At 42.4% G+C, this 14790-nt stretch overlaps 1 protein-coding gene across 4 annotated transcripts in view; it reads right to left on the minus strand.

Annotated features, from left to right (window-relative positions):
- LOC147705857 (uncharacterized) overlaps window positions 1-14790 on the minus strand; it is a 233116-nt gene that overhangs the window by 14714 nt on the left and 203612 nt on the right. For all 4 annotated transcript variants that reach the window (XM_086932296.1, XM_086932297.1, XM_086932298.1 and 1 more), the window contains one exon: window positions 5249-5317. In XM_086932296.1, the coding sequence (XP_086788422.1) occupies window positions 5249-5317 (69 nt within the window). The remainder of the gene's footprint in view (window positions 1-5248; window positions 5318-14790) is intronic.

A 14790-nucleotide genomic window follows, 5' to 3' on the forward strand; every position in this document is an offset into this window, starting at 1 on the left:
GGTCACTTAAAGTTGGTGGTGGTGAATTTTCAGGTATAATGAGTAAATTAGGATTAATAACATAAGTAGGTGGGATGTAAGGAGGAGAAGGGTTAGTACCCTAACTTATCTTCTTTAGAGGGATGTGGTAGTCCTCTGGTAGGCCTAATTTTCGGGTAGAGATGCCTGAATATGCCATGCATCAGGTAAATCACTATTTTTTTCAGCTTCGGATCCAAAATAGAGTTATCGGACCGAGGCTTTTCAGACGAAGTCTCTTTATCCTTGGTTGCCTGTTTCCTCGTCAAAGGTTTTGGCCCCAGTGATGTCGGCTTGGACTTGTGTATAGGTGCCGAAGGTGTCGGGTTGGCACAGAGATGAGGTTGGTTCGAGCCAGAACTGTAAGGATTTCTTTATGTTTCTGAGCCAGGCCCGAGGTCGGGCACCCAAAACTTTTTGCAGTGCCGACCTTGGCCCGATCGAAGACAGAGGACGGATAGGAGCCTTTGTTTTAGGTCATTAGGGGGGGGGGGGGGGCAAGGGGTTGTCTTTACTCACTATACTCTGACCCAGAGTAACTTGCTCCTCTTCTTTGATGTCTGAGTCGGCCTAGGACACAGAGAAGTGTTCTTCTTCTTCGTCTTCTTCTTCTTCGGCTCCCTGGGCATGATGTTCGGAGACGGAATCTTCTCCCAAGATGTCCGGTACGGAGCCGCTTTGCTCTTGCATCTCGTGACGACGATCATGAAGAGTCCTTTCCCATCGTTATGTTCCGGGGCTAGACAGAGGTTGCACACTTCGTGCAAGGCAGTGCATGGAAACTTAGCACAACTTGCGGGACATAACTTGAAGGGAGTCTGTTCCATTGACTGCTAGAGCGGTCGGAGCTGGTAGGCCCGGCGGCCTTCCATGAGTTTTCCAATCAAAGATGTTAAAGTTGAGACGATACGCGACGAATGGGGAACCGCGATCAATAACAATACCGTCGAGGGTATGGATTGCGCGTCGAAGGGGTCCGAGAAACAGTGCAGAATCGGAGCGCAGCAATACACATCCGAACCCGATGGCGGAAAAATACAATCTAAGGATGGAGTCAATGTCCTTGCGCACTATCACCAAAAGGAGGAGCCACCTACCTTGTGACTGGAAAGACTTCTTCGAACAAAAACAAAGTGCAAACATCCGGAACCAACACTAGATCTATACATAGCATGTGATCTACAGCTCACATGCCTCGAACACATATTTTCAGCCTTACTACTAATCACAGTGAACTGAATGACAAGCTCTTGTGGACCCTACCCAAGTTAATAGTGTAGAAAGGTAGGGCAGATATGTCATTAATAACTTCCAAGAGCAAGATGCTTAGGTAGACTGTCAAGTTTATTTTTCAATACATAACCAAAGCACAGACAGTTTAATATCTTTCAATCAGTTTACAGATGCACACAAATAGGCACTTAAAATATTTTTGACTAATGTATTACTGCATTACCTGATTTTTTTGGACATTTTTTCACTAAATGAGAATATGTCTTAACCCCTTCGATGCTATTGACGGAACGGTTCCGTCATGAGCGTCGGTTGGCCTGTGCTCAAGACGAAATCGTTCCGTCATGAGCCCGTTGGCTCATTAGAACGTTCAGCACAGCGCAGGAATCTGCACCGCGCTGATGTGGTTAAAATTAAATTGGGGCGAGTTCAAGATATTTCTGTGGGTCCCAACTTCTTGGCTTGGTGGACGGGGTCCACCCTGTGGAAAGAATGTGTAGACGCCTTTAACCCGCGTGTGTCTTCGGCTTGAGCCTTGCCTCCAGGGACATATTCTGGGTACTTTCCTTAGTAACTTATTGTGCACAAATATAGCAGGCTTTGACAGCCGCCTATCAAAGAGATTAGACTATTCAACACTCTTTCTATGACCTCACTTGATGGAAGTATAACAACACATCCAATTGTATGAGTGTAGTAACACCCACATATGATTTGATTACAGAATAACTACTCACAGTTTATCTTATATGTGCTGGCAGAAGTGTGTTCGGGCTGAGCTGTAAAGAAGAGTACACAGAGTGCTATCTTCACTTCATCACACAACAAGTACAAATGTCATGATAGGAAGCTTCTTTGGCTAATATGTAACAAATATCTGTACTTTTCTACACTTTTCTGTCCAAGGGGACTCATCTAAACCGCCATGTTTTAAACTGGGAAAGGAAGGTGTCATCCTTTTTTCATTTCCTCCAATAGTGTATTCTTGACTCATAGGAACATACCTTCTAGAATGGACAATGACGTAGGCAGGAACATTGGAAGTCACTATATGTCCTGGCGATGGCCTTGACCCCACTGGGCAGATAGCAAGGGCAGAAATATGTTTCCGACTTGTATTAGGGGGCAAATATAAATAATAAACAGCCTACAATACACAATTCTATTCAGTTTGTGACCTGCGTCAGGTACAATTCTACTTACATGGAATATGACTTTTATACACAAGTGAACTCTCCAACAACACAAATCATCAGCAAAAATAGCTTGTGGAGAGCCCTCATTGCAACAATCTTTGTCAGTGAACAGCAAACCCCCATTGGGCATACCACGAATTGTTCGTGAAGGTTTGCGTCCTTTTTATTAAAAAAAAGAAAAGGATTATTTTAGTGTGTTCGTGGGAACCTCCAGTATGGAATAAGGGCTGAAAAGCAGAGGTACGAGTGTGGAGGAGAGAACATATGGAGGGACTGTGTAAGATGAGGAATGAGAGCTTGCTTAAGGAGAAAATTAAGAATAGATGGAGTGCATGCTGGAAATCAGGGGACGAGGGGGTGGGAAGAGAATATGGGCTACAAAAATGAACCTAAAGGTTTGAGGAGAAAGCAGAGTGGACGCAGTATGTAAAAGAGGAATATGGCTATAAAGAGAGACTGTGGATAGTAAGTTGAAAGGAGGTGTGATGGATGATCATGTGAAGTGATAAGAGCGGGTGTGGGTGATAGCTTGGATGATTCAGAGGGATGCCATTAGCTGTTATTTCTGAGAAATTCTATTTAACGTTGCTTTCTGAATGTGCTACTAATTTAGGTGTATGTCTACCCACTGGAAGTGGTGAATACTACCTTGAATTCTTATTCAGATATCGCCCGCATGTTTCTCCTGTTCAACTGTAAGGAGTGGCAAGACCACATAATTTCTCAGTTCAACCCATGCCATTGACGTGGCTTTTTGGTGATTTTACGGTAGATTCAAAACTTTAGTGAAATGGAGATGTGGGTGTATCTGCCTTACCTAGGCTACACAACTTTGCAAATAAGGGAAGAATTGCAATTGCATACAGATGAAATTGCACAGTTTCAATGCCTGAATGTACCACTTGTTTCTATGTCTCTATTTCTTTTAATTTCATTTTTATTAAGGCTTGTAAGGATATTCATGTTATTATGATGATTTCATTTGCACCTGTGTGTGACTTTCACTCTTGTTCTATTTTTTCTTTATTTGTCTTTTTTGTAATAGCTTAACTAACATTAGTCTTCACGGATCAGCGCATAGTGACTTGCTAGACAAGTTGCATCTCAGGAGAGGTCCTTCAGATCAGTAGACCAGATGTTCCTGACAAACCAAATGACAAAAACGGCATTGGAAGGGAACAAGTGATTTTCTGTAATAGGCCTAATGATTTGGACCCTTCTTTCAAACGATATCTAACACAAACCAACCCTTCATGAAACCAGTAAAAACAAACGTATTTCATCTTTTAATACAAGTACTCAAGGGTTGCCCCTGACAATGTGCACAGCTACTAAATATTCCCTACGGATGTGATTGTGTTTAGCCCTCTTTATGCCCACCAGCAAATAAATTGCGGAACACACATTATAAAGAAATATGTACATAAAAACATTGTGTTTTTCTTTTGCATGTGCTCTACTGCTTAGTTTGAATATTTATTCACCTTGCTTGTCCGTCCACTTGTCCTACCCCTTCTTCCTCTACATGCTTGTGAAGAATTCCACTCATACTGCTTTCTGCTCTTAGCACACCCGAATTGAACTTACTTATACCCCATACTTCCCATATTTCCTTTGTTTAATATGCTTGATTGCGTCCATTGAAGAACCTCTGCGGAAGAGCAGTAAAATACGATTGGTAGTAAAAATAACATAAAATACACCCCCTTGAGAAATTTGTAGTACAATAACCGTTTAGCCAATAAAAATATGAAATTGTAAAAAGGAAGGTTTAAGGAAAGAAGTAAATGACATTGTGCGTAAAACAATACAAAATGGATTATGTGAGAGGTACTAGAGTTTTAAGATTCTGTTTGATGAATTTCCAAATGTTATTTTCCGTTTGGCTCCAAAGAGACAGGTGTGGTGAAAAGAAGAAAGAGAAAAAATGAGTGAAACTGGATTGGCAAATTTGGATTATCAGCAGCGATTTTAGATCAATTTCCTCGAGGAGTCACTGCTGAGGTGACATATATTTGTTTACTGTACTGTTTCAATTACCACTTATGTACTGCATCTCAGCTTTTAACTTTCTAACTGTGATCGCCCGTTACCAAGCATTCAAAAACTCAAGCTCAATGCAAATGAAAATAAAGCTGTGATTTAGCATTTGAGGACCCAAAGTAACAGAAGGAAACGCAGATTAACAATATCTACAGTTCTCATTCAGTAGCATATATAAAGAACAGCCCTGAAGCAGCTGCCGGGTCTGGTGGCTCAGAGGACTAATGTGTCCACTGCAAGGGCCTGTGTGTGACATCATGGTCACATGTTCAAATCCCAGCAGGTCCACTCAGCCTTTCTTCCATCTGAGGGCGATAAAATGAGTACCATTGAGTTGGATAACAACAAACATCTGTTATTCAGCGCCAAGATACCTATGGGTGAAAGTGCGCTTTACAAATACACGTTATGTTATATTACAAACCAGCGAGCTCTGGTGAATGTCATTGTTCCTTGCATCCACGTTCAATCTCACAAATTGATCCTCCTTCAGCAGTTGCTATATGGTGCAGTTTCCAAGCAAGAAATGGAGACGAATGTGGACAGGTGTGCTGGCCTTCTGTGTAAGCATCTTTTATAACTTGGCTTGTGGGCACAAGCCACTTGCCAATTTTTTGCAAAACTGACAATGCAAATCTTCGAATCAGAAAAGGCAGTTTGCAGGCTCTCCTTGATAAAATAACCAATTTTAACCTCAGGCACCAGCTGACCTCGTACTATTTTGTTATGTGCATTTAAATACTCTAGTGCATGCTTACCTTTCAGCAGCTCAGTGTTGTTTCCTGATGCTTGGCAAACGGCTGGGACAGGTGAAGATGCAGTTTCTCCTAAAAAGCAAACCAGTATTCAGGTATTAGGAAAAACGAGAAGTTGCTGTTGTGGGAAAGTAACGCGAAATAGGAGGCTGTCACAACTCTGTGGATTGACCTTACACTATACTGAACGTGCAAACCAGTAGAGCCATCTACATTCCCATACCTTTTCAAATCATGTACCAGACACACTACACAGATACACAGTAAACATTACAGCAACAGATCTTCGCTCCTATAATTGGCACAGAAACTTGGAATAGGCATAGCGACAAGTCATAGCAAAATAGCACACCGATAGTAAGAACTGTAGTGCCATAAAATATAATTTCCTTATCCTCATAATGCTAAACCATCTATAAATGTTTAAATAAAAGTGGTTCGGTTGATACAAAATAATTCCATAAGTAACCTGTATTAGGTTCCTTGTTGTCAATCACATATTACAAATGTTTATATTGTCTATATTCATAAGAGAAAGTTCTCACCAATACAAGTTAAAACTGGGGAAAAGACGCATTAAATGCTTTTCAAAATTGCAAAAACAAATAATAAAAATTCAGATATTTTAGTGTGCTTGCGTGGAAGGTTATATCAATCAATCAATCAATTTTATTTGATTCAGACCTCAACTGAGGTCAACAAATACAAGTACATAAGTATAAAACAGTTATATTTGCACTTAAACTCATTAAAAACTTAAACAGGGTATGGCATATTGAGGTCGACAAATACAGAATGCGTGATTATAAAAACCCTTTTTATTCCCCTATTCTTATGCGCATATTGGTACGCGAGCAAATCCTTTGCACGCGTTCATCAAGGTCTCCAGCCGGAGACCGACTATAATATGCACCAGCCGGTTTAGATTATTACTCACGTGCAGCAAACAAAATGGCGTCTGTACTACACACCGGCGCCCCCCCCCGATTGCTTAGAGGGACGCCCGGTGTACCGACTGGAAGGTTAGTGCCTTGTAATAATCTAAACCGGCTGGGGCATATTGTAGTCAGTCTCCGGCTGGAGACCTTGATGAATGCGTGCGAAGGATGTGTTAGCGTACCAATATGCGCATGAGAATAGGGGAATAAAAAGGGTTTTTCACTATACTAAGTATGCGCAGGTTTGTCAAGCAATGTTGTGTGACATACTGGGCATGATGTATGCATTAGGAATATCGATTCGCTAGTGCATTTATCTGTTTGTGCATAAACAAGCTCAATTCAACAACTATTTGAGCACATTAAGTGAGCCCAAGATTGACGAGCAATACCTTAAGATAATCACTGCGCAGCATACTACAATTCGAGGAACATGACCTAATGTTCTGTCCATTCAATTGGACTTGAAAGTACATAAACTTATTAAGACTGAATCTAAATTGCAGAGGATGTGTCACTGTTTGGAGTTAGTTTAAGTGGTTTATTTTGTTTTGTGTTTTTACTAGAGCGGTGCTCCTCATACCCGAGCAGCAGCCAGGTGGGGTGATGCAATTCCTCCTACCAATTAGGTAAGATGGCTAAAAGTCTAGATATGAGATAAAGGTGATTTTTTTGACCATCTCTATGGATATGATGAAGTACTTACATCATATGGCTAAACTATATGGTTATGCCCAAGTGCTAATTTTACTGTGTTTGCGTTTGCTGTGGTGAATTGTTTCCTTTTTCTTTTTCTTTCATTATTAGTCACGGAGGAGAGGACTGAGTAACACCGAGAAAAATATACAGGGGATATTTTTCCATTTTTGTGCAGTAGCCATTAACATCTAGGTCCTGAAGAAAGCAGTGACATATTTAGAGTCACATTTGCTGAAACATGTTGACCCTACTGACTTGCAGATATTATGTCAAATCTGCTTGTTTTCCTATTTTTTTATATTGGGAGTATTCAGGGAACTTAATAAAATAATTCTCATATCCACTCAACTACTACCTAATTTTAATACTTGCACTTTATTATCACAAAATGTATTTTTGGCACTGTAATTCAGCTACCCGGATATACAAAACTTTCCTGTCCAACCCAATGTACAACTCTTGATTTTCTTGAAGTTGTCAGTCTGTCAAATATCACGTTCATAGACAGACTGTACTTTCTCCTGGGTAAGGAGAGCCCAAATGATGTAGGGCGGTACCGGGCGGGAGCTGATGGGCACTTTTTTCCAGACTCAGGAATTTAAGTGCAGTATGACACATACTTTCACATAGTAGTCTTACTTCTGTCCATCTCACAGCACCTATTCTGATGTTTACACAGTAGGATTGTAGCATTTTTTGACCCCCAGACATTCTTTTCGTCTTTAAAATTTGATAAATCGTCACCAAGCCTCTACCAGGATCGTATTTGGACAGATTAACAATACATGAGAAAGGTCTTGTTCTCTACTATAACAAAAGTCACAATTACCTGAGCGATTTTCAAGGGGGTTCCATTTAGAGGAATATACTTTTAAAGGGAGGATTCCTACTCGCAGAAGAAGGATACAATGCCTTACTCTTTGCTCTAACTGAAACTGAAGATAGTGCTCGGGGGTTGCAGTGCTGAGTGACTAGTATTCACACAGGCTGGACCGCTTGCGAACAATTCAGGATTGCTGATCCAGGTCAGGATAGTGCAGTGAGTGGTTAAAGTGATGACCCATGACCGCCACACTCACTGACCGTCTGGTTGGGTTGCAGCGGCTGCCAGGAGAGAACTCGGACAGACTGCCAGAACTAACTAGGCACCGGAGGCAAACCCAAAGATGATTGCCATGGAGGGGGGGCTGGAGGCATCCTGAGCCTGCTGCCTACCTGCTGCAGTCAGTCGCTCAGGCCAGTCACGCAGCGCTGCGGCTGCCTGACTGAACAGATCTGATCAACAAGAACAGAGTTTGGTAAGTAAAGTAGTTACCACTTGCCACCCCCACCGAGAGTCTGTCAGTGTACCAGGTTAGTGCCCTTCCATTTCTGGTCCTGTGCAGTACTTTTAAGATCTTCTTAGAGCAGGGATCTTGAACCTTTTCTGTGCTGAGAGCTACTTTGCGCCTTGATGCCCTTTTGGGGCTACGTTTGCGCGTTATAAAATTCTTTTAATTCATTCATTCACTTAAACGCATTGAGAGCTACCAATATTACTAAAGTTGTTATATGTATTTTAATTCAACCAAGCAAAAGCTTTCTAATTTAATAAGCTGGGCTGCACACAGAGGAGCTACTCAGATGTAGCTGGCGAGCTACAGTAGCTCACGAGACACTGATTGGGGACCCCTGTCTTAGAGTTTCTCGTTGCTGAAATGAGTTTATTTGCTGATATTTATATACTTCCCTCATCTTTATTGCTTTATTTTGCTTGCAAGAAAGTTTCACTCTTAGTCGCGGAAATGTCACTCATAATTAAACTGAAATTATGAGAATGTCACAAATAGCAATCTGAAACCTTGGCAGCGATGAAACTGTCCTAATAATACCTGTACTTGTTGCTTGTATTTCCTGTGTAACAATGCTACTAATTCTTCCACAACCTGCATATTGGACCACATATTTGCAGGATCCTATTTACATTTCTAAAAATTAACCCGCTGGATGACTCCTACAGAAAGCACCTCCTGCAGGACTGGTTGTAAACTGATGATCACGGGTGGATTCGGGCAGAAAGACTTAAGGCTTGTGTCCTTGCATAGTTTATAAATTGTGGATTACTGAGTGGGATGATAATAATGATAGCTAATTAGCGCCTAGAGCCTGTTCGTTTTTTTGTGGTGTGTTCTATTTATACTGTCAATGTTATACTAATCTGCCCTGTGACAGCTCAACAGCATGACCCCATGTGTCCTTCCTTACGTGGCAGCCTGCAAGGGGGGTTTTGGGCAAGCTCTGGTACACATCCTGTACAGCACCATTTGCGTTTAAGTTCCTCATTATCGCTAGATAGGGACTTTCCAAGCACTCTTTTTACCAGTGTTATGAGAATGTTATATTTCTGGTGCCTGAATTATACCTTAAAACTGAACATTTTTGTGTCATCATCTTACACATGTTATGGAGCACTGATAGCCGGAAATCATAGCCTATGTTCCTGTTATCCACAACTTAATGTATTTTGTATTAAACTAAAATGAAAAATAACTACGACATTGAGTAAACTTTATAAAATAAAAAATTGTCTCTGGAATCTAAGTCTATGGATTTATGGAACAACGCTCACCCTCTACTTATCGCACTCCAATGGACTGATTTAGAGGTTCATGGGAACAGATCTTCTGCCATGGTTTGGCCAGATGCCAGATCTTCTCATTTTATAGGTAGAGGAAGTGCATGGTGAGTCGACCCGTGCATTCCCAAGGGGTTGTTTTCTGTGCTTCACTTAAGAGGATGGGTAGACAGCCTCGCTCCAGAATATCGAGGATAGGCTGTCTGGCGGAGGAGGCCGTCTCGCAGCTGGGGCAGGTCCCGGAGCGCCAGGTACAGGGACTGCCGGGGGGGGGGGGGGGGGGGGGGGGGGGTTCCAGCTCTGCCTTGTAGGTGACCCGTAGGGGCATGGGCTCTGTCGGGTCGGCCGCCCTCTGGGGCCGCGGTGTGGTGCGTGGGGCCGGCCGGGAGAGGATCCGAGGCACCAGCAGCATTCTAGCTGAAGGAGATGGCCTCCCCGAGAGATGTGTGACAATTCAAGCATTTCTAACCAGCACCTCGAGGCTAACAAATGCGCTTCAAAGCACGCGCAGTGAAGGAACTGGACATGCTGCTACGGGCGGGAGGGGAGAGGAAAGTAGAGTGCGAACAGACCAGTGGAGCGCCAACACTTCCCCACCGCCACGCAGTGCGAAACATGTGAGGCTGCGGCTGCGGGGCAAAAAGCGAGGTGAAGACTGCTCCAGTCCCGGGTAGCGAGGACAGGGATCGCCGTGGCGGAGCGAAAGGCAGAGCCGCAGGCGCACAGGAGAAGGCGGCGAGGCAGCCTCCCTAAGGTACCGGGGCTGCAGCGGTGATGAGGCAATTAAGGCAAGAGACCCCAGCGCATAGCAGGCACCGCGTGTGGGGGACCTCAGCCAGGTCCCGGACGACTGTAGTTGGCCAAACCTTCCGGAACATGCCCACCCCAGGCCCCCAGAGAACACTCTTCATTGGAGCGGCCTGTCCCGCCACGGACTCTCATGGACCTCTTTACTTTTTCTTTTGTCCTGGCCGCCATTTCGCTGCTGTTCTCGGCCTCTCTTATCTGGACCCCGACCCGCCATTTTGTCCATTCCCTTGACCTTTACCCTATTCCCTCGTTTCCCCCTTGACGATCCTCAAATGTTTCTTCCCTTTTCTGATTTGCCTTTTCTCCATACCCTTGTATCCCTCCCACCCTCCCTTGGTGCTGTGACTGCGTCCCCCCTCCGACCCCACTTGATGGAACTCTGCTCTTCTGGGGTTTTTTTTGGGGGGGGGGGGGGTCTTGACCTGAGAACTTTTTTTGGGGGGGTCTTGACCTGAGAACATCTATGTGTATATATATATGTATATAGAAATAACTCTAATCACTAGTATATGCAGTAGACCTTTGTACTCTCTACCATTCCTATGTGACTCTTAGAGTATATCCATTTGTATCTCTTCCTTGAGTGACTTTACTATTTTACATTTGCAATTTTTCTTTGTTTGTATCTCTTCCTTGTGTGACTTTACATCTTGTACATTTGCAATTTTTATTTCTGTTTGTATCTTTTCCTTGTGAGACTTTACATCTTGTACATTTGCAAATTTTTCTGTTTGTATCTTTTATGTAACGCATGTAATCTTAAATCCTTATGTTTTGCAACTGGTTCTTATGTAAAGCGCTCTGACACCTTCGGGTAAAGTTTACGCTACATAAAATCACATTAAATAAAAATACAAATAAAATATACTATATTGTACGCAAATTGTTTATAGTGCTTTAATTGCTTACAGTTCTCCATATCTAATTCAAAACGTATTCTTGGCGTCAGATATTTTCAAAAGAGCTTCAGGTGGGCTGGGGACCAAGCCCGCAAAAGTGCTACAGTATATTGGGATGCATCGAGGGCTATTTTAAGGTTTCTGTTGAAAGTATGCTGTGTTGACTGAACTCTAAAAGTCTCCAATTTTAATATGTATCTTAGGGAGCCAGGGACAGCAAGTAAAGGGTTAAAAGCCCACCTTATAATGTTGGAAATGGCTCCAGCATATGACACTTAAAGAAAGCTTGAGACGTAAGGCTTGTGCTGGGACTGATTGGGTGACTTTTAGCAGTTTCCGTTGAATAATCCCTTCTTTCACTTTTACTGGTTGCCAGGTTTGAATCTGTATATAGTCCAGGGCATAAAATAGAATAGGTGGGATTTTCATACAGTAAACCTCCAGTAGGGATTGGAAATGTCTATTCCCAGTGCAGCAATAATATGTCTGTAATGCCCCGACATGGGCATCTGCCTTTCGCCTGAGATGTTGAAAATGGTGAGCATTTGGTAAATTATACAAACAAAATTCAATCCAAATAAGCGTATTCTTCGATTATCTCGATAGGGTTACCTCCCAGTGACCATGTGAAAGGAAGAGATTTCCTTCTTCCTCCAAAAGGTAAAATTTTGGTTTTTGAAATGTAAGAGACCAAAAAGTTCTCTTTTGTTCTTTTGTGTATCGATTTGATTTGTTTAAGATTCCTTGTTAGCCAATTGGGGTACGATCGAGTATAACGTTATCATCGACATACATTAGGCTATGGAAATACGCTTTGTGCTAATTTTGGTGGAGAATTAATATTTTGGGAAAAGTTCCCCAGTAGGTTACCTACATAAATCGAAAATAACATGGGGGCAAGAAGTCAACCTTGTTTCAATCCATTCATCGTGGGAATTGGTCTGGTTAAACCATTTTCACCCCGCATTTAGACTGAACACCATGTTGCTGTATGCAAAGAAATGATTATTGTAAGGAAATTGTGGGGAATCCCTAAACTTTCTAACTTTTCTCATAATTTTGGCCTATCCACGCTATCAAAAGCGGTCAAAAAAATCAATAAAAGTGCAGTAAACTATGTGTGATTTTAACACTACAAACATATCAAGGACAGTCTGAAGGATAGCAATATTGTCCGTAACCGAATGTTCTGGGCAGAAGCCAGCCTGTGCCATAGGAATCCCTCCATTCAAAATGCTCAGTCTTTTAGGTGGTCCAATACGCATGCTGGGAAGATCTTTCCAGTAGCATCTAGGAGGGCAGTTTGTCTATAGTTGTTTGGATTGGAGCTGGAGCCTTTTTTTTGAAAAGGGTGACCATGATTCTCCCCCGCCAATATTTTGGTATTGTCCCAGTTTCAAACCAATAATGAAAGAGAGGGGTTAAAAATGTGCTCCAATCCTCAGGGTTTGATTGTAAGACTTTGATTGATATGTTGTCTTGTCTTATTGCTGCAGATGATCTGGCAGATTTAATAAAAACGGCCATCTGTGTAGACGATATGGCTAACATGTCCCAATCAGATTGGCCCTTTCGGTAGGGGCACTGGCCAGGTGAGACTTGGTTTTGAATGTTCAATTCATATAATTTAAGGATGTGTTTTTCCCATTTGGTTATGAGGCTGGCGACGCTTGGACTGATTTTCTTATGACCATTTACATAGCTACAATACTCCAGAAAGACTTGTTATTTTTACGTTTTACTGCAATTTGATTATCAACCCAGTTTTTGTCTTTTTGGTCTTGTTTTTGTTTCTCTTTTTTCCGTTGTGGAGCTTTTTCAACTTTCGTATTTCTCTTTGTCTTGTGGCACAGAAAAACAGATGATCTGTTCGCTTTCCATTTTGGTGGATTTTACCTTCATCTTGCCTAGTTATATTTGCCGGAAGGGTAGCCATGACTGATTGTACTGTATCTTCCTAACCGGTTATAGGATCAGCTTCTCCGCTTATAAGGACTGGCAAAAAGGAAGAAATTTAAGTGTTCATTTTATTGATTGCTTTGGAGTTCCAATGGATCCTACCATATTTTTGGTTTACATCTGCCAGACCTTTTAAAGAATGTAAAGACCATAGGGAAGTAGATTGTGTTTACATTTCATTTCCCATATCAAAAATGCATGATCGCTTTCATGTGTGTACTGAACGTGTAATGATTAAACTTTCGTGATAATTGAAGGCTATATAATCACTTTGTTTAGACATATTGGGCCCCATTATGATGCCGGTCAGACACACTGTGCTGGAAATTAGCCCACCTGTCAAGGAATTAGTGGTCCCGCTTCCCAAATCAGAATAAGACTGCCTTCATGGTGGTCGGAAAGAATAGCTTTCCTATTGAGGCTTGTGCTGCGGTCTGCAGCCGAAGCCGCCATAGGAAAGATGCACTTTTTAAATACCAATGCACCGTGTGGCAGGCACCATGCAGTTTCTGACACACGATGCATGGATGTTTGGGGGGGGGCACCATAGGTGCCCTCCAGGCCCCATAGAAGAGGCCGCAGGGGGACAGGGGTCCTGTTGAGGCCCCCAGAGTTCGTTTCCGACAGCCTTTCTATTGCGGCCTGACCTCCATAAAAAAGCGGTCATAAACGTGCATCGTAATCCCTCCGCTGGTGCCTGAGCATTTTGGGGATAACGATCTGCCCTTCTGCCGGAGGGGGGGCAAATGTTGTAAAGAATAGCTCTTTTGACACATGCATCATGACATGCCGCCCATACATTGGCCCACAATGTTTATAACGAGTACTGGCCATGTCAATAAATTTTACTTCTAACAAAGTACTTCTTCAGTCACTGACGAGTTTAGGCACTCAATGAGTTACATGCAGTCTGTCATTCCAAAGATCCTAAAGACCGTTACCAGAGGTACAGCAATTACATATTATGGAAAATATCTTACAAAGATGACAGTCCAGTTTAGGAATAATGGCCGGATAGGATACAGCACACTGCAGATTAAAATAGCAGCAAGCAAGCCTCCCAGTGAGACTGCATAGGTAGCCGCAAGAGACTATTAAAAAGCAAAGGAAATGAAAGGGGACCTATAAAACAAACAAATGGAAAACTAAAGAATAGGCCACCATCCCTGATGCTGACGAGCACTCATTTCCAGGCAGATGTGCACGTGATTAGGTAAACCGCAGTTACCACCAGACCTAAAGAAGCAATGGCAGAAACTGGCTAACCTATTGCCCCATGCAGCATGTGTTAATCCAGAGAAACAGAATGTGAATGACACTCGAATAGACATAAGTGAGGCTGACCCAAAGAACCACTATGTATTTATATGTATGTAAAGATTTTTCTTTTGTTTTTAACAAGTTTCTGGAAGACAATGTTGCCTATCATTCCATTAAAAGAGAGTGTAGCAAGGATTCACAGTGCAAATCTTCCATCCGAGGGTTTATCAAAGGGATAAACCCTTGCTTAATACAGTAAACTCCAAGATTTCATTTATTAGGAAAGTGGTTTATTATATGGTGTGGTCGTATGGCCTAACCGAATACTGCCATAGTCTTTGATGGAGTGGTCCTTATTTAAGGTAA

This window comes from Lissotriton vulgaris, chromosome 7, assembly GCF_964263255.1.
Source record: "Lissotriton vulgaris chromosome 7, aLisVul1.2, whole genome shotgun sequence".
In the NCBI taxonomy this organism is placed as follows: Eukaryota; Metazoa; Chordata; class Amphibia; order Caudata; family Salamandridae; genus Lissotriton; species Lissotriton vulgaris.